This window comes from Pseudorasbora parva, chromosome 3 (assembly GCF_024679245.1).
Source record: "Pseudorasbora parva isolate DD20220531a chromosome 3, ASM2467924v1, whole genome shotgun sequence".
NCBI classification, from domain to species: Eukaryota; Metazoa; Chordata; class Actinopteri; order Cypriniformes; family Gobionidae; genus Pseudorasbora; species Pseudorasbora parva.
The window spans coordinates 25,807,772-25,826,440 of record NC_090174.1 but is presented as its reverse complement, the minus strand read 5'-3'; the positions used below and the strand labels follow the sequence as shown (position 1 = coordinate 25,826,440).

Genomic DNA, 18,669 nt, shown 5'->3' with positions numbered 1-18,669 from the left:
TTGCCATTTAGCAAAAAGAACAGGTCCTCTCTGATGTGGTCGATGGAAGAGAAATCTATAACACTATTCGACGGAAAACAAAAGATGCTTTCTACAAAAACATTGTCAAGAAAGGATATCTTCTCTTCAACAAAGGTACCATAGGCTATGTTTTTTTTTGCAGCAAACTGCATCTATCGACTTTTTTTTACTGATTATCAACATATAAGGCTGTTTGACATTTGTATTCAGTGCTCAATCTTTCTCAGCGGGACTTGGGTTGATCACAAGAGGATGTGGGTAATTTGTAGCACATAAGCCCCAACTGAGTGTGGTTTTGTCAAACCTTGACAGTCTTTGATCACCTGTGAAACGCTCAGCAAGGCTCTTCACAGACAGCTCAGGATGAGCTGTGCAGAACAAAAAGCGTTTACCTGAACACATAGATCTGTCCAGTTCAATGACAGTGGCTTTGGTTAATAAGAGATTTGGCGCTCTGTGGGGTTTGCACACTGATCAAAGGGTATGAATCTGAATTAGTTCTGGCACCTTGTCTGGTTTGTATTCAGCTGTTGTTTGTATTTAATATTCAGGTGGTTTAATGTGTACTGAAATAATTATATCTCAGATCCTTTATAATAATAAAGGCTCCCAGTGTACAAATTAAATTTCTCAACAAAATTGAAGACATAAACAAATGAGGTGTTCTGAAATAAATTATATCTGTTTCCTCAGGCGTTTTTATCAATATATGGTATATGTACCCCAGTGTTCTACATTTTAAAATGATTCTCATATAGTTTTGATTAGGGCTTGACAATACAATTTTAATCAATATGCAATTTGTTTCAGTTTCAATATTCTTAAATTCTAAGATTGATCTTTTAGTCTATACTGTTTTCTGTTAATGCATGAACAAAACCAAAAACAATTGTAGTCAGCCTGCCATTCAGTAATCAGAATATTTTTGATGTGAAACAAAATCTCAGCTTTCATTTTATATCATTTTTATTACAAAATTCCAACAAATCTTTTTTTGACACTCTTTAATGTGAGGTGAGCGGAGGAGCATGTTCATTTAATCCAATCAGTCAAGTTATCACTCAAGCATCCTTCCTTCTCCCCTTTATCTTAAAGGGGTCATGAACTGAGAAATCAAAAATTCCTTTCTAACGTATAAGAGGTCATCATACTAGAAGAATATCCCTGAAGTCTCAGAACTGAAAAACTTCCTCCTTGTTAGTCCAAAAACAGCTTTTATTGTAACAAAGCTTAGAGAACGACTCGTTCTGGAATGTGCCTATATATAACAGATGGGTTAAAGACCGCCTCTGCAGAAGATCAACTACTTCATCATTGCAATTTTGGCCCCGCCCACTGGCCTGTTAGTGAGATGACGAGCAGAGAGGAATACAGGAGCACTGGACTAAGAATCCAAAGTGTCCTAATGCTAGGAATGTGGTTATTTATTTTCAACAATATGAATGTCTATTAATTTCTTTTTGGTATATTTCACCGTGCATTATTAGGTGAATAAGTCACAAATTCTGCAAAACTTTTATGATATGGACTCGACAGTAATGCGGCAATTAGCAAGTAAAGTAAGTCAGACTCGAGTCGCACTTTTTAGGACTTTAGACTTGCTTGACAATTATTAATTAAAAACTCGACTTGACTTTGACTTGACATTTGTGACTTGAGACTTGACTCTGACTTGAGTTAAATGAGTCGAAATTACTTGTTTTTGTAAATAAATATCGTTTTTTGAACGCACCGCAACATAACCACGTGATGCAGCAGGCAGGTGAATGAACATGGAGGGCGCTGCCTACGCAAAGTTTCCATGGTGATTAGTTACTAACGGATCGCACTCGTGCTCGTCTCGTAGCCTACTCGAGCTCGGTGTTGCCACATTGGGCGGGCTCCGGTCGCGCTGTATCCATCATTTTCAGCAATGAGTTCAAAATTGCACACAAAAACAAAAACGTCTTCACTACGAAATGAGCGTTTCAACTTTCGACAGCGTAGCGGTGTGTGTGTGTGATAAAGGAATATCCGTGGAAGTGTTACTATAGTATCTCAGCTCAAAGATTGTTTGTTTCTATGTTGTTTCTATATAAAATGTTGACACAATGTAAAGTATTCGCTCTGGCTCTTATTTTCAGTAATTTTGCTCCGTTTTTATGCTTCTTGTTGTAAACTGTTGAAATTGTACAAGCAGAATGTGACGGTTGGTCAGTGTTGTGTTTGTGATTAGACGCCTGGGTTAAAGTCACTCCACCATTTCTGTGTGTGTTCTGCATTGGAGCTGATTTTTGACAAAATATATAACAAAAAGTAATTGCTATAGCCTAATCTCCCATTGACTGAAATTATATTAATAAAAAGGCTCAAATCCAGCCAATACTCCACACATGTAAAACATTTTAGTACAACATGATTTAAAGGAGTAATATTAGCTAAATTTGGTCTATTTTTAACACAATCTGAGTTCATTAAGTTTATTAATTATAATATTGTAATGAATAAACTCACACTATAGAGGACTAGGAGGAGAGAGAACATTCAAATAATACAGGGAGAATTTATCTCACCCAATACATTTCCATTTAAGGTTATGTAGTTTTAATGTATTTATTTTTAATTTTTAGATTTGTATTGTATTAACTGCATATTATTTATTTATTTATTTTTGCAAATAAAACTCTTAATAGTCCATAACTACAGTAGTTGTAGCTAATTTTAATATATAAATTCAGTTAAATCATTGAACATTTGTATGACTTGCCAGTGACTTGCTTGATCCAAGCATTGACATGACATGACATGACATGACATGACTTGACTTGACTTGCTTGACCCAAGCGATGACTTGACTTGACTTGTTTGACATAAAGCAGTGACTTGACTTGACTTGACTTGTCTCAACAAATGACTTGGACTTGCTTCACCCAAGCGATGACTTGACTTGACTTGTTTGACATAAAGCAGTGACTTGACTTGACTTGTCTCAACAAATGACTTGGACTTGCTTCAGTCTTGAAGGTTAAGACTTGAGACTTGCTTGTGACTCGCACATGTGTGACTTACTCCCACCTCTGCTGATCGGTGACCAGTGATTTTTGATATGTAATGATTCATGTACAGTCAGATGTTCTTTGTCTGTGTGTCAGTAAATCAAACCAGTGACTAAGCGGTCAAGGTCACATGGTTTCTCTTAGTAGGATCATCTGTTATTTAAACTGGGATTGACCTTAAGAACTGTATTAGTAAAAATTAGCAAAAATGTGTTGTGAAAATCATACTTACATTAAAAGCGCACCCCAGGAATCATTATAAAATAATAAAACAATGCAGTTCATGACCCCCTTTAAGCCTACATGTATTCTATATATTTCAATTAGGGGGGAATCTAAATGTTCAATCGTAATTTAAAAGCAAACTTTTAATCATTGACAGCCAGCCAAATCTGTTAACCTATACTGTGCCATTATGATTTATATCTCAAGCGAACATGTAAAAGTGCATCAGTTCAACAGAAGAGGCAGTGCAGAGTGCATGTGAAATTATCATCTCTTCCTCTTTACTACTAGTTATAATAAGAAATAAACATGAATGAACAAAAGATACAGTACAATTACTGAAAGGTATATGTTTTATGTAATCGCTAAATCTATGTTTTAACAGCAATAAAACAGGCTGTGTAAAATCATGTAATGTATTTACCTCAGGCAATCCATTCAATGCTTGTAGCGCTTTAGTCAACTAGAAAATACTTAAAAGAGCAGCATATTGCTAAATATGTCTTTTTGGTATTTCATGTTTTTAAATGAATCTGGTATGAAATCAAAGCTTTTATGGCAGCCACTGTTTTAATGTTATGTATTGTAGAATGTGAAAAAAAAACATAATTTTACCATTAAAGTTGATGTGTGTAAATGTTTGTTTATGACTTCTGATTGTTGATTTATTGTATAAAAAAATGGCAGGGCTTTCTATAAAGTTTGTTGAAGGATATTTTTTATCCTCAAGAAAATATAATCAATAGCTTGTAAATCGAACATGAAATCTGTCAATACCCCATCCCTAATTCTGATGCATTTCTTGTTGCAATTCTGCTGTTGTTTAGCATTCAGCTAGTTTGAAGTGTACTAAAATCTTTTAGCATACAGGCTCCCTGTAAAAAAATTATTATGCTTGTCCCTTAAAAATGTATGACATAAATAAATCAGGTGTTCTCCCATAGTTTGGTTCCCCTGAAATAAAATTTTTTAACCCTCCAAGAAGGTAATGTGAGCATCTTGCTGACCTTTTCACTTGTACTTCCACAGGTAAGGGTAAGCGCTGGAAGCACTTGTACTTCATCCTGGAGGGCAACGACGCTCAGCTCATTTACTTTGAGAGTGAGAAGCGAGCCACCAAACCCAAAGGACTAATCGATCTGAGTGTGTGCTCTGTGTACGGGGTCCACGACAGTCTGTTTGGCAGGTATGTGTTTGTAATGAAACTCAGGCCACTGGTGTCCTTAATTCTAATAATTATTTGCTTGCAGATGATGCTTGATTTCATATTGTGTGTTATTCGATGACATTTTAACAAGTGATGCTTAAGTGTTTGCGATGTTTGGGGCAATTGTGCCAATCGCAAATAGAAGTTATGTTTTCTGATGATGTTATTTTTTTACATTCAGGCCAAACTGTTTCCAGATTGTGATTCAGCACTTTAGCGAGGAGCAGTATATATTCTACTTTGCTGGAGAGACGCCTGAGCAGGCACAGGTACATATCATATCTACCTAAAGCTGGTAGTACTTACAGCCTACAACGTCACCAAGGCTCACCCCAATTTGCCTGACGGGGGCGCTACAGTGGTCAAAATTATGAAATTGCTCGTAACTCAGAAACCGTTATACATAGACTCGTGTCTTAGGAGCGAGAGAGATATATTTTTACAAACTCAGCACACCCTATGTAAAAGCTCGTTTTGTGGTAGCATGAAAAAGGATGCCGCGCCTGGCAACTTGGTGGCACCTGAATATTAAATACAAACAACAGCTGAATACTAAGCAGACAATCGGAACAAAACTTGCTGGACCTGTTTGACTCACGGCCCTAGAGGCCTGTGAGAAATCCGAAAGAAATCTGCGACCAGGCGGCGCCTTCACATTTTGCGCATGGCTTAAAGGATTCACTCATCATTCACACCACATGTTAGAACTCCTCATTCTGAGCAACTTTGCACTGTCTAGTGCTGTCCATCAAATCGTTTGTTGAATATTGGATTTTGGTAGCCTGACCATAGCCTGGTCATACTCTACTCTGGTCAATTCTAGTCAGAATATGAGTCTGAAACTGCTCCATTGGGCTGTGATTATGGGGCGTGTTTTAACCAAACCTGGAAAGACCTCAATTGGATAGACCTACAACCAATCAGAGCAACGAAGCGACACATTGTCAAATGTCAACAGAGCTCAACTTGCCAAGTCCACATTTTTTTCCGTGGGTTGTTTTCTATGTCTGTGGGTTGAAGCGACTATTATGTGATATATAGACCTGTGAGTGCGAATTTTAGCAGGCAACCTTGACAAAATAACACACATTTTACCCCCTAAACACCATTTTTTTCCCGGAGAACCCCCCTGAGAATCTATTGTTTAGGGCTAGTAGTTGGCAGGTTTTGTTGTAAAAACTTGGCAACCCTGTCTGCACGCGCGCTGGAATTAACGATCTTTGCCGGTGTTGTAAAAAAATAAAATAATTTAATGATACACAGAGTACTTACCCAACATGATCATCATCTTTGAGAGAAATTGTGAAGGTGAATGCATATACAAACAAGCTCTCCGTTTAGGATTCGAAAAAATATAACCCAAGTCCCTTTGATGACGTGCATAATTACGTTCCTGTTGATCATCTGTCCATCATCGTCTAAAGCCCACCCTGATGATTTCATTGGTCCAGTTTCTGTTCGGAGATCATTACTCCTCTATGGAGTGAGGCCAGACCGAACTGCCCAACCTAAAATGTGTGGGCGGGGCTAAGTTCGGCTGGCATCCAGGCTAGGAGTTTGGCGAACTAGTCCTAGATTTTTGGCTGCGGCACAATTCTCTGAACTCTCTATGTAAATAGTTATCAAAAATTTTTTTTTAAACTTGAGTCTAAATTTGGATAGCTATTGCAGGATCATTTAAAAAACCAAGGCCAAGTCCACCCAAAAGCCTATCGTTCCTCAACAAAAACTCTTTGTGAATCATAACATGAGCACGTGCGGCACATGACTCTAAAGAAACATGAATACTTTTCTGGAGATCGCCCCATAGGTGGGGCTATAACTGTTAAAAACTTTAAATCCATATATTTCCTACGGTGTATTGGCTGTAAATGGTCATGAAATGGTAACAGGCTTGCTAAATAAATCATCTTTTTACAGCTGTGCTAAAAGGCCGTAAAATGCTTAAGCCCTGATAATTACTGCTCACAGCTTCATTTTAATATGTAATTTATTCCCGATGATTATTACTCCAGTCTTCAGTCACACAAGCCTTCAGAAATCATTCTGATATGCCGATTTTCTGCTCAAGAAACATTTCTTATTATTGTCAATGTTGGAAACAGTTGTGCTGCTTATTATTTTTGTGGAAATTGTGATACTTCTTTTTCACAAGCGGTAACCTCCCGCGATCTCTCTTCAAGCCATAATGTAAACTGCAATTCCTCAACTGGCCACTAGGGACATGCTCCAGAAGGGAGCAGAATCTCATTGAGCCCCATGTTAAAATTCCCAACTTTACAGCAGAAAAAAAAACATGTTTACAGCCTGGTAAAAATTCTGGTTTTGGCCTCTACGGCTAATTTTGCCCTTCATGACAACTCTGAGGGGGGTGAATTTTTGTATAACTCATTTGTTTACATTATATAAAGCCTTACATTTCTGCATAATTAAGGGCGTGGTTACTTTGAGTGACAGGTGGATAGCCATTTATCTGCCGTCTTTGATTAATAGAAGTTCAGAAGAACTTGTTTGTGTAACAAAGTAAAAGTCTTTACTGTCACTTTTGATCAATTGTATGCATCCATGCTTTATCTTATTATGACTAAATATATACATATATAAAAAAGTTGCTCTCTCCACATAAAAGGAATACATAACCAACATACTATGTCATGCATTCACAGGACTGGATGAAATGCCTGCAGACGTTCTGCAATAATCTTAGGAAACCCTTACAGACCACATTCAACAAGCGTTTGCGTCAGGTAAGAGAGATTGAGTGTGAAATCTCACTGTTTTCATGAACAGTGGCTGCCTTCTCCCTTAATCATGAAGTCAGGTGTTCAGATGGCTCTGAGTGTGCTGTCAGAAGGGGCCACAGCTGAACCGTCTAGATGCCGGTGAGCAGGAAGATGAAACACTCTTTCACAGCACCTGATCCCAGACAAGCCATTTGGGCTAAATCTAAAAAGAACATTGTCATCGTCATTACCACAGGCATATTTGTGGAAAAGATCTCTGCATGTCATTTGCCTCTGACATGTCATCACTTATTCATTACGGATCACGGACAAATCTAACGTTTGTGTGTCACTCTCTCATCTTAGGTTAGCAGTTTAGTCCTGTATGTGGAGGAAGCCCACAAACTTCCCATCAAACACTTCACCAACCCCTACTGCAACATCTCTCTGAACAGTGTGCAGGTGGCGAAGACTCACCCCAGGGAGGGACAGAACCCTGTGTTCACCGAAGAGTTCATCTTCGAGTGAGTTCTTTGTGACTCAACCAATTTGTTGGTTTTCAAAGGTTTCCAAAGTGTTGCTTGATTAAAGTTCTGATTACCATTCCTCTCTCGCAGTGACCTGTCAAGTGACATCAACAGATTCGAAATTAGCTTAAGCAACAAGACCAAGAAGAGCAAAGAAAGTGACATCTGTGAGTATCATTATCTGTTCATTCCCATACAATCATAGAAATGTATTTCTTTTTGAGCTGAATGATAAGAATGATTGTCTGACTGAAGCAAATGGAAAAAGCGGTTCAAAGGTAAAATCTCTATGTGAGGCTTTGTCTTATGTCTTACTGTTAAGCGCTTAAAAATAAAATGTACTTCTTAATCAAATTTCAATTGAAGACATTTATGGCAAGTGTGTTTTTTTTTTTTTTTGGACTGTGACCTTTCTGTGAAACTCTGTCGACAGCATTTGCAGCATAATGTCAGTTACCACAGAAAACTTTTCAGTTTGCTGTTATAATAATGCTGTTGCAATGTTAAGGGTTTAAAATATGCACACACTATGTGCAAATCCATAACATATGATTTTGTTAAAGCACTAATCTGCATTTTATTTAAGCTGTACCGTTAGATACGCTTTTATGATAACCTACCTTATTATTTTTTTTATCCTTTTTACTGTTCAAAAGTTTGGGGTCTCTTATGCTCACCAAGGCTGCATTTATTTGATCAAAAACTGTAATATTGAGAAATATTATTACAATCTAAAATAATGTATTCCTGTGATGGTAAAACTGAATTTTTAGCATCATTATTCCAGTCTTCAGTTTCACATAATTCTTCAGAAATCATTCTTCTTCTTATTATTATTAATGTTGAAAACAGCTGTGCTTATATTTTTGTGAAAACTTTTTTTTTATTTTTTTTATTAATAGATAGTTCAAAAGAAACCTAATTATTTGAAATATAAATATGATTATAGAATCATTAGTAACATTCCCATTAATATTAAATAACAAAATCATTGATGAAAATGTTTGTTGACAACCTTTTTTCCATGATAACTGATAACTGTTTAATTAAATGAGAACAGTTTTTTGGGATTATTTGATTAGTTGATAGTTCGAAAGAAACCTATTTATTTAAAATGGAATTCTGATATAGATATGCACCCTTGCTGTAGTATTCATTTCTTGAGAAAAAAAAATTCCGACCTCAACTTTTCAACAGTAGTAAATTTTATTTGTAAATGTGGTACTGCATCCTTGGTTTGTTATTTTCATCAGTTATTATTAGATATTATCTGTGGTAATTGACAGTAAAGCACAAATGCATGGAGCTAAATGTTTTTTGCTTAAACTTCAACATTCCTTAAAACCCCTCCATTATTTTTTCATTGCACAAGTGTGCCCTCTGCTGGGACTTTGTAGAGCAAAGCATGACTACTACTCTTCTCTCATTTGTTTCTCTTCTGTATTGTTTCAGTGTTCATGCGTTGCCAGTTGAGCAAGCTGCAGAGGGGCCAGATGATCGATGAGTGGTTTCCTCTGAGCTCCCATGTGCCGCTGAAGGGAATCGAGCCAGGCTCACTCCGCGTAAGAGTGCGATACTCCATGGAGAAGATCATGCCCGAGGAAGAGTACAGTGAATTCAAAGAAGTGTGTTCACATGGTCCTTTTTTACACACAGGGATGTGACAGGGATACAGACAGGGATGTGACCGTGTAGTTGACCGGTAACAAAAATAATTAAAACAATTTAACAATAAAAAAATAAATAAAACTTTGCTAGATTCCCAACTAATATCATACTCAGAACTCTGGCTAACATTCTGACAAGGTTCTCTCAAAGTTATACAAATTATTTCAGTAACATTAATAGAATGTTTGTTCAAAGTTATCTGGTCTTTAATAATGTTCTCAAAATGTTAGCACAAAAACACCCCTAAACACCCCCCCCCCCCCCCCCCACACACACACACACACACACACACACATCAAAAAATTGTTTTAGTTGGATCTTAATTCATTAGTAACATTCCCATTAGTGTTAAACAACCATTTTTCCATGACTTCACGATGATATGACACCAACTTCATTAAATGATAACTGTGACTATATCAGCATGCAATATTGTTGATGACAAAGACAAAACATTAGACTAATAAGCTGCTATGAGCGTTCATGCTTACAATTGCCTATATGTCAAGAATTTAAGAACCTTTTAAAATAAATTTTATACCCAGTGTTTTACTTAATTGCAATCTGGCAACCATCCATACGCACACAAAGAAAAAGCGTGGATGATCTAAAAAAACACAAACAAACAACTAAGCTGCAGTTTGGCGATCTCCATTTGAGATTTTCTGCTTAAATGAAAGAGTCAGTCAGTCTGTGTTCTGTCACGAGCTGCTTGCGCTGTTTGGTGAGACTAAATCTATGATCAAACCTTCTCAGTGATGCACTGTAATAAATCCAAACATAAATCTCTCGGCTATAATTTACAATTGTGGTTGCTAAATAAATGCTCTTACACAACAATACTAAGTGACAATACCACCGTTTTTTTTTTTTTTTAAAGAAAAACATTAATGTAATTTTTAGATTACTAGGAATCTCACTTGTTTTATTATAAGGAAATTAAAGTGGTAAACTAAACTATGCACATGGCTTGACATTCTCTTTATTTGTGCTTATATGTGAAAATGCAACAATTCTGATTAAATGTAAAAATACATTTCTGTTTATTATCATTTATTATCATTTTGAGCAAAATAATCAGGATTATCAATTTATGCAGCATGACAAAAATGAGACTTTAACTAGCCTAAAATGTTCAGACATTAAGTTGACTAAAACTTGACTGAACAAAAACAGGACAAGGATAAATAAATATGATAAAAGCCAAAAAGTACATTTGACTAAATTAAGAAACTAAATTAAGAAATATAGCTGACAATTGAACACCAATTCCCGTTATGATTCTAAAAAAGATATAATGGAATGTTCCCTTTGTTCTCTTAACCAAGAAAGTACATTTGTAGCACATTCAAAAATAATGTTTTCAGGACTTATTTTGAATGATAGCAAAAGTTCTTAGAACATATTTTGCTGACATGCTCTCGTTGTCCGTCCCTAGCTCATCCTGCAGAGGGACTATCATGTGATCTATGCGTTGGCTCACGTTTGTGGACAGGACCGCACCCTGCTGGCCAGCATCCTGCTCCGGATCTTAAGGCACGAGCGAGCTGAAGCTCCCTTACTGAGGACGTTGAATGACAGAGAAATTAATATGGAGGGTAGGGCTCTCTCTTTGTATTATTCGAAGTTCAGTATCCAACAGCAAACAGATGTCACAGCTGCATCGAGGCTGGGCAGCTTCCCTCGGGCTTGTTCATCATGTTTTAGCTACAGAACAAAGCTTTGACACTTTTGCATGTGCATTTTACACAGTTCCTCTCTTCAAGCAATGAACAATTGTTCATTTAATAGACTGAACAATCAAAGACCATCTTGAAAATGTTCAGTGAGTTCAGCTGTCACGATACCAGTATTAGTAGTATTGACTTGATTTGGTATGTGGATGAATTTTCATACTCAATCATGGTGAAAGTTTGCCTCGTAAATATTTAATCTGCAGGAAGGTTATGAAGCAACAACAACAGGACCTAGTTAATATTTATAAGCTAAGCCTGTAGTAGCATTCTTAATTTCCATCTAATTAATCCATATTGGCACCTCATCTTGGATATTGTTTGTAGAACTGAGGGGAAAAAATAATGGATTTAGTCCATTTTGGAATACTGTGGAAAAAAGTGAAGCGCTGTGAATACTTTCCGGATGCAGCATGTATATTAAAATAGAAAACTGTTATTTTACATTGAAAGAAGTCTTTCACCAAAGTTGCATTTATTTGAAAACATACAGCCAAAATATTATTACAAAGTCATTTACAAAATCTTGCCAACCACAAACTTTTTAAAGGTGAACTATGTAGTATTTTTGCAGTAAAATATCTAAAAAAACCAGTAGGCCGGTTATATATTTTGTTCAGTTGAGTACCTACAATATCCCAAATGTTTCCAACTATTTGTAAATTGTGAGAAAATTGCTATTTTACCCAAAGACCGGGACGTTTCAGCATAGCGTCTGAGGAAGTCGCCTGTCAATTGCGTCGTATCTGCGCTACTCTCGGTTTCGGGTTTTATTTGGCAGGAGCGCTTTACTCTTAGCAGTGTAAACAAGTGAACGCACGGAGTAATGTCATAACATCATTTTAAACACACTTAAATGTATCTAATATGATAAACAGAGCTGCATTACCTCATAATCATAACCGGAAGAGCGGAAATACTGCAGGCGCCCGGCGAATGTGTCCCGTCCCGTCATAATAAACGTCCTGGTGTTCGCGAGGCGGGTATTTGTGTAACAATCGCTCCAGCGGCCATGCTCAGCTACACAACACTCGGCCCTGCTCTGCTTTACACTATAGTAATGTTAATAACTGCATGCATGAACGTGATTTCTGCCCGAGTCCTATTTTCCACCGGCTGTGATGTGATGTCCCATGTGCTGCGCTCAAACTTTGCGTCATCAAACTATGCTTTTGTTTTGAATAGGTGCCCTCCAGTGGACGGAAAGCTGCATAGTGCACCTTTAATATTAGTGTAATCGTAACTAAAATAATAATAATTGTTATAAAATGGAGTATTATCCTCTTATTACATTTTCCTCTGAATTTTAAAATTCACCCAAAAATGAAAATTCTCTCACTAATTACTTAACCTCATGTTGTTTGACACCCATAAGACCTCCGTTCATCTTCGGAACAAAAATTAATTACAATATTTTTGTTGGAATCCGATGGCTCAGAAAGGCCTTCATTGACATCAATGTCATTTCCTCTCTCAAGACCCCTAAAAGGCACTAAAGACGCCGTTACAATACCCATCTCACTGCAGTGGTTCTACAATAATTTTATGAAGCGATGAGAATAGTTTTTGTGCGCAAAAAAAACTAAACAATGACTTTAAATGATTTCTAGGGGTGACCCCTAATAGTCGAAGATTCGATGCATCGATATGCAGGACCGGATTCTTCGCGGGTGTTATGAAACGAGGATCATACCATTTTGGCAATATGGGGGTGCTCAATATTAGTGTTATAAAGACATGTTCTTTAAAATTTGAACACATATACACCGACGGCGGCATTCGACGCCTGTCCGCGGCGATTAAATGTATATTTCCCTCAAATCGTGAATGTACATACTGATTTCACCCTGTGCTACAAGATACACTCATCATGCAGCTTCAACATTGAGCTCACGCGCAGCACGTATATAATGTTCACGTCTGCCTGGTGTGAGATCCCTGAGACACCGCGCTGAGCTTCAGTCCGGTATGTGACCCCCTTAAGGCACAATCGGCTTAAGAACGTGCATATAAACGCACTCAAAGTGTTATTTTCCTCTCTAGGCAGGTATTTTTTAGGTTTATTTATTAAAATGTTCTTTTATATATTTGTGTGATGTTCTGTGTTTCGATCGCGGCTTTTAAATGTTATGAGAGAATGGTTCATTTACGAATGTGTAGTGTATAGTTTTGATCACTTTATTAAAAGTGGTGGCTGTGTGCCGTGTGTAAAGTAAAATAAAAATAGCCTTAGCCTCCTGCTGACTAGTGTTCTGCCCTTCCCAACCCGTTTATACCGTTTATTTTTTACGGTCTATGGTTTACACACACATAGATGATTCGACTATCGGTCGGCCATAGAGAGATTCGAAAATTCTGATTCGAATGTGTAAATCCTTAGTCGGGGACACCCCTACAAAGTTTCGAACCGTTATGAATCAGTGTATCGATTCAAGATTCGGATCGTATATCTTGCTGAACTTGTTGAAATCACATGACACTGGCGATCCGAATCATGAATCGATACACTGATTCATAACGTTTGAAACTTTATTTTGAAATCGGAACATCACAAAATTTCATTTTTGGGTGAACTAACCCTTTAAGTATAATTCGAATGATAAAGAGTGTTCATTTATTGCTATAAAGAATAATTTCAGACATTACTTTTTTAATCTGCCATTGATCATATAATGAAAATCCCTAAAAAAGTAACTTTTTGTTTTGGTGTTTCAGATGAAGCCACAACACTGTTCCGGGCCACTACTCTGGCCAGTACTTTGATGGAGCAGTACATGAAGGCCACCGCCACACCGTTCGTCCACCACGCCCTCAAAGACACCATACTGAAGATCATGGAGAGCAAGCAGTCCTGTGAGGTAATGGAACTAAACGGAACATTCAACAGAAAAAGAAAAAAAATGTCACTGTTCACATCACACTCCATTGTGCCTCAGATCTATAAACGTTCTGTTCTCCTTGTCCTGATGTTTTGTGTTTAGTATGTCTGATCCAAATGTGTCAACATGAGGTTCTCTCCAAAGCTCCTGCCTTGAGCAAATTGGCTTTTGTCAGGTTTCTGTTGGATAGTGAATAAACTGAACTAGCAGTCAGAATCCTTTTCCCTCATGTGGAGTGTTTTCTGGTCTCCCTCTGTAGCTGAACCCATCTAAACTGGAGAAGAACGAGGATGTTAATCTGAATCTAGCTCATTTACTCAACATCCTGTCGGAGCTGGTGGAGAAGATATTTATGGCTGCTGAGATCTTGCCCCCGTAAGCATGATAGCGCACCACCATATAGTTTCCTATCAGCATTACTGCCTTGTAGTGCGACTTTATAAATACTGTCTTTATTGATTATCCATATACTGCATTTGACATTGCTATATATACTGTAGGAAAATAGGCCTTTTTCGGCGGCTGAAATTTTGGTGCATCCCTATATATATATATATATATATATATATATATATATATATATATATATATATATATATATATTAGGGCCGGGACTTTAACGTGTTAATTAAGATTAATTAATTACGGGACTTTAACGCATTAATTAATTGCGCAAAAAAATTAATAACATAATTTTAATCACACTTATTTTTGCACCGCGGAACGTTTTTCAATGAATGAGTTTCGACGGACCGATTATACTGAAACACCAACTAGCGCTCACGAGTCACGACAATAACAGACCATAGTGAACATGAACGAAGAAGCTGATGAGACCGCTTTGCTTGGCCCCGTGGATGGGAAATTTTGTTTTAAAAAACGAAAGGATGGAAGCGTCGACAAGAGCATGGTTGTGTGCAAGCTATACAACAAGGAATTTGCGTATCACCGCAGCACATCGAGTCTAGAATATCACAAATACGCTTTTGCTACACTTAATGGCAAACATTGCACTGGTCTGCTGGACTGAAATAAATAAACAATATTTTGTTGATTAAGCTTATGTATTCAGTCATTATTCAATAGTATACTAAAATCCATGTGAAAAATTACTTCTCACTGTTCTCAGGTCAAATATTTTTATGCGATTAAAATGCGATTAATTTCGATTAATTAATTACAAAGCCTCTAAATAATTAGATTCACTTTTTTTATTGAGTCCCGGCCCATATATATATATATATACATACAAGCAGTCTTATAAGCTGCATTTATTTAATCAAAAATGCAAAAAAAAAGAAATTTTATAAACCGTAATATTGTTAATTATTGTCACAATTTAAAATAACTGCAAAATAATATACCTGCAACATTTAAATGCAACAAAATACATAAAAAATACTTTCCCTGACAAAAGGGTTTTAGAAATTCTTCCTAAAAAAATAAATAAATATCATAACTGTAACTATTTGTGATGTAAATGCAATTTGAATGTGATCTACATATATATACTGTTGGATAAAATATGACAAAAAATAATAAATAATACTACAATATATTGTCAGTGCTTTTACAATGATTTTTAAAGATAAAGAACAACATAGTTGATTCCAATCGTTCAGTTAACTTCTAAAAAGGACTTAATACTTGATTAATGATAATAATTACAATCCTCTTATTTTCAGAATAGCAAGCTTTGATTATTATACAAAAGAGTAAAACTTTTTACATTTGCTGTTTAATGGTCATCAGCCATAACATATCAGCTTATCATATTGGCCGGAGTTTTTATATCATTTCATCCCTACTATATTAGCATCCTGTCCATGTAGTGCTACATTAATATATTATTACATTTATTATTTACGGTACAATGCTGTTTTTACAGTCCAAGCATTCATAGCTTGTCTGTTTCCTCCCTTTCAAGGACCCTGAGGTACATTTACGGTTGTCTTCAGAAGTCTGTGCAGCAGAAATGGCCTACCAACACTACGATGAGGACCCGAGTTGTGAGGTAGCAAGCTGTCAAGCTACATTTGCGCATGTTTACAGAGGAACATCTTGCAAAGTGCCAAAATGTGTTTGTCTCTGTCCCCCAGTGGTTTCGTCTTCCTGAGGCTCATCTGCCCTGCCATTCTCAACCCCAGAATGTTCAACATCATCGCTGGTGAGTGCACAGCTTGAATCACAAGCTCCTTTTTCCAGATGCAACACATTTAGGTCAAGCACCCACTCCGATATTGCACCTGTTACAGCTTCGGTCCGATAGAAGAGCACTTAACGGTCCAAATGTGTGAATGCATAAACATGTCATAGTAACAGTTGACAGGCTATTTCATATTTTTATAGGAAAGTGGATGTATAGCGCATTTTACAGTCACCTGCAAAAAAATGTATTTGTTAACGAAGGGTTCTTCCTGACAAAAATGTAAGATCATATAAAAAATGTTACTTTTGTGCTGCATTTTTTCAATTCAGTTGTAATGCACTTCGATGAAATGTACATGCACTATTGGCTAAAATATGACAAGGCAAAAATAATACTGCAATATATTGCTTTAACAATGATTTTCAAAAATAAAGAACAATATAGAAGCAAGATAGTAAGTAAGCATACTAATTAAAAGCCTCTTATTTTAGGATATTAAGTATAGGTTTATGTCTCACGACCTTATTGGGAGCTCAAGTATGCATCACATGCACAACTGTTCTATTGTGCCGAATATCAACACTGTTGTTTTTACTGTTTAATTGTTATACATTTTAAGAACGATTGGTTCAGACATGACTCTTCAAAAGTAAAGGCTCAGGAGGTTTTTTTCTTTTGCTTTTTTTAATAAAAGGGACTAAAGAATATTCAATGCTGTTCTTTTTAGCTTTATATTCATCTTTTCATCTTTTCTTAAGCAGTAAATCATCATATTAGAAACATTTCTGAAGGATCATGTGTCACTGAAGACTGGAGTAATGATGCTGAAAATTCATCTTTGCCTTCACAGGATTTTTTTTTTTTAAAGTAGTGTATATAGTTTTACACACATTTTTCGCACTATTAAACTAAAATGTCTATTTAGAAGTTGACATTTTGACATGACAAAAATAGAATCACGCTGCATCCGAAATCGAATAGTTCCCTATAATATATATAGTATGCAAAAAACAGTATGCCGACAGGGTCAATATTATCTGCCTGCAATACCGGAGGCTGCACTTTTAGGACCGCAGAAGTTTCAGGACTTAATTTCTAGGACCCTTGTTTCTTGTGTGACTGGCATCTAGCCAAATATACTCCTACAGAGGAGACCGGATTCAAACAGCAGACATGGCCATTTTAACCGTTAAATACATGACTTTTTCACCAAACATTCTTACATATTTGGGTTGTAAGCGACCCGGATCATTATCTAACATGGATAGATATCTACCTCTCGCGATAATATATAAACCTCCTGATATTAGAGTAACAATCACATAAGAATAAAATAATACATATTTCGTTACCCTTCAGTTTGAGCAGATGTTTTATACCATCATCATCTGTCCTCGTCAGAGCTTGTTCGTTTACAGTACATTCAGCATCTGGCTCATATTCGGCATCTCGCGCATATTCTCATAACTTATTTTCAACGTCTTCAAAATCAATATTTTGATCACTGACAACTACTTGACCCGATCCATCATCAAGTGACAGTGACACTAATATCTGAATGTGTTCAGTACTTGCTCTCCGCAGTAAATCACCAAGCCATTTCAAGTTTTGCAGCTTATAATTAATATTGTTTAGTCTTCTTTCTGAATTGCTTACTTTAGTTTGCAACTTTGCATAATTACCAGGATGACCCAATGGGTGGGTTTAGGGCTTGGGGTTGGTTAGGACATTATATCAATTAAACTGAATCAATTAAACAACTAAATCATTGCTAGGGTCCTAGAACCGCGGTCCTGAAAATGCAGCCTCCGGGTTTGCAGGCAGATGCTACTCAACAGAGTAGTATGTCCGAATTCACAGTAGTGATAAAACAGTGGGCGAGAAGTCTCCGCATGACCTATTATTAGGGTTGGGCATCGTTTTGATTTGAACGATTCTGATTCCGATTCCGATTTTTACTTTCGATTCCGGTTCTTTTCAATTCTCGATTCCGATTCTTTGAGGGGTGGAGTCAAAACATATCACATCGATATTCAATGCTATTTTCAATACAACGGGGGAAAAACGCTGCATATACTGTCAATTAGATTTTTTTTATATAATTTTTTTTTTGTCTGTCTTTTGAAAGTCTAGGCAACCAAACATTTCTTCTGAAGAGATCACTTTATATGATAAAGCTTTTAAGCTTTTTCTCATATATAAACATTGATCAATTAGTATTAAAATTATCTCACAAATATTTGTTAACTCAATGTATTTTTTACAACGGGGTAATTGTGTTGCAATAGTTTACACACAGCACAAGTAAGCTTGATTTTGAATGGTAAATTGAATAAACAAAGATACATATTACAAAAAATAGCACAAATAAATACAATAGAATAAAAGATATAAATTAAATAGACTGCTTTATTTTTTCAGGTAGGTCTAACATTCAGGTAAGAAACTGAATAAAAAAAACGCAAAGTGGCTAAATAAATTTAAAATAACATTGGATAATGT

General features: G+C 36.4%; 1 protein-coding gene across 2 annotated transcripts in view; it reads left to right on the top strand.

Annotated features, from left to right (window-relative positions):
• The window catches only part of rasa1a (RAS p21 protein activator (GTPase activating protein) 1a), a 64,610-nt gene that overhangs the window by 35,383 nt on the left and 10,558 nt on the right, over positions 1–18,669 (top strand). For both annotated transcript variants that reach the window (XM_067438240.1, XM_067438241.1), the window contains exons 10-21: positions 12–135; positions 4,311–4,467; positions 4,670–4,757; positions 7,155–7,235; positions 7,578–7,735; positions 7,829–7,905; positions 9,191–9,363; positions 10,845–11,004; positions 13,855–13,997; positions 14,278–14,393; positions 15,946–16,032; positions 16,118–16,185. In XM_067438240.1, the coding sequence (XP_067294341.1) occupies positions 12–135; positions 4,311–4,467; positions 4,670–4,757; positions 7,155–7,235; positions 7,578–7,735; positions 7,829–7,905; positions 9,191–9,363; positions 10,845–11,004; positions 13,855–13,997; positions 14,278–14,393; positions 15,946–16,032; positions 16,118–16,185 (1,432 nt within the window). The remainder of the gene's footprint in view (positions 1–11; positions 136–4,310; positions 4,468–4,669; positions 4,758–7,154; positions 7,236–7,577; positions 7,736–7,828; positions 7,906–9,190; positions 9,364–10,844; positions 11,005–13,854; positions 13,998–14,277; positions 14,394–15,945; positions 16,033–16,117; positions 16,186–18,669) is intronic.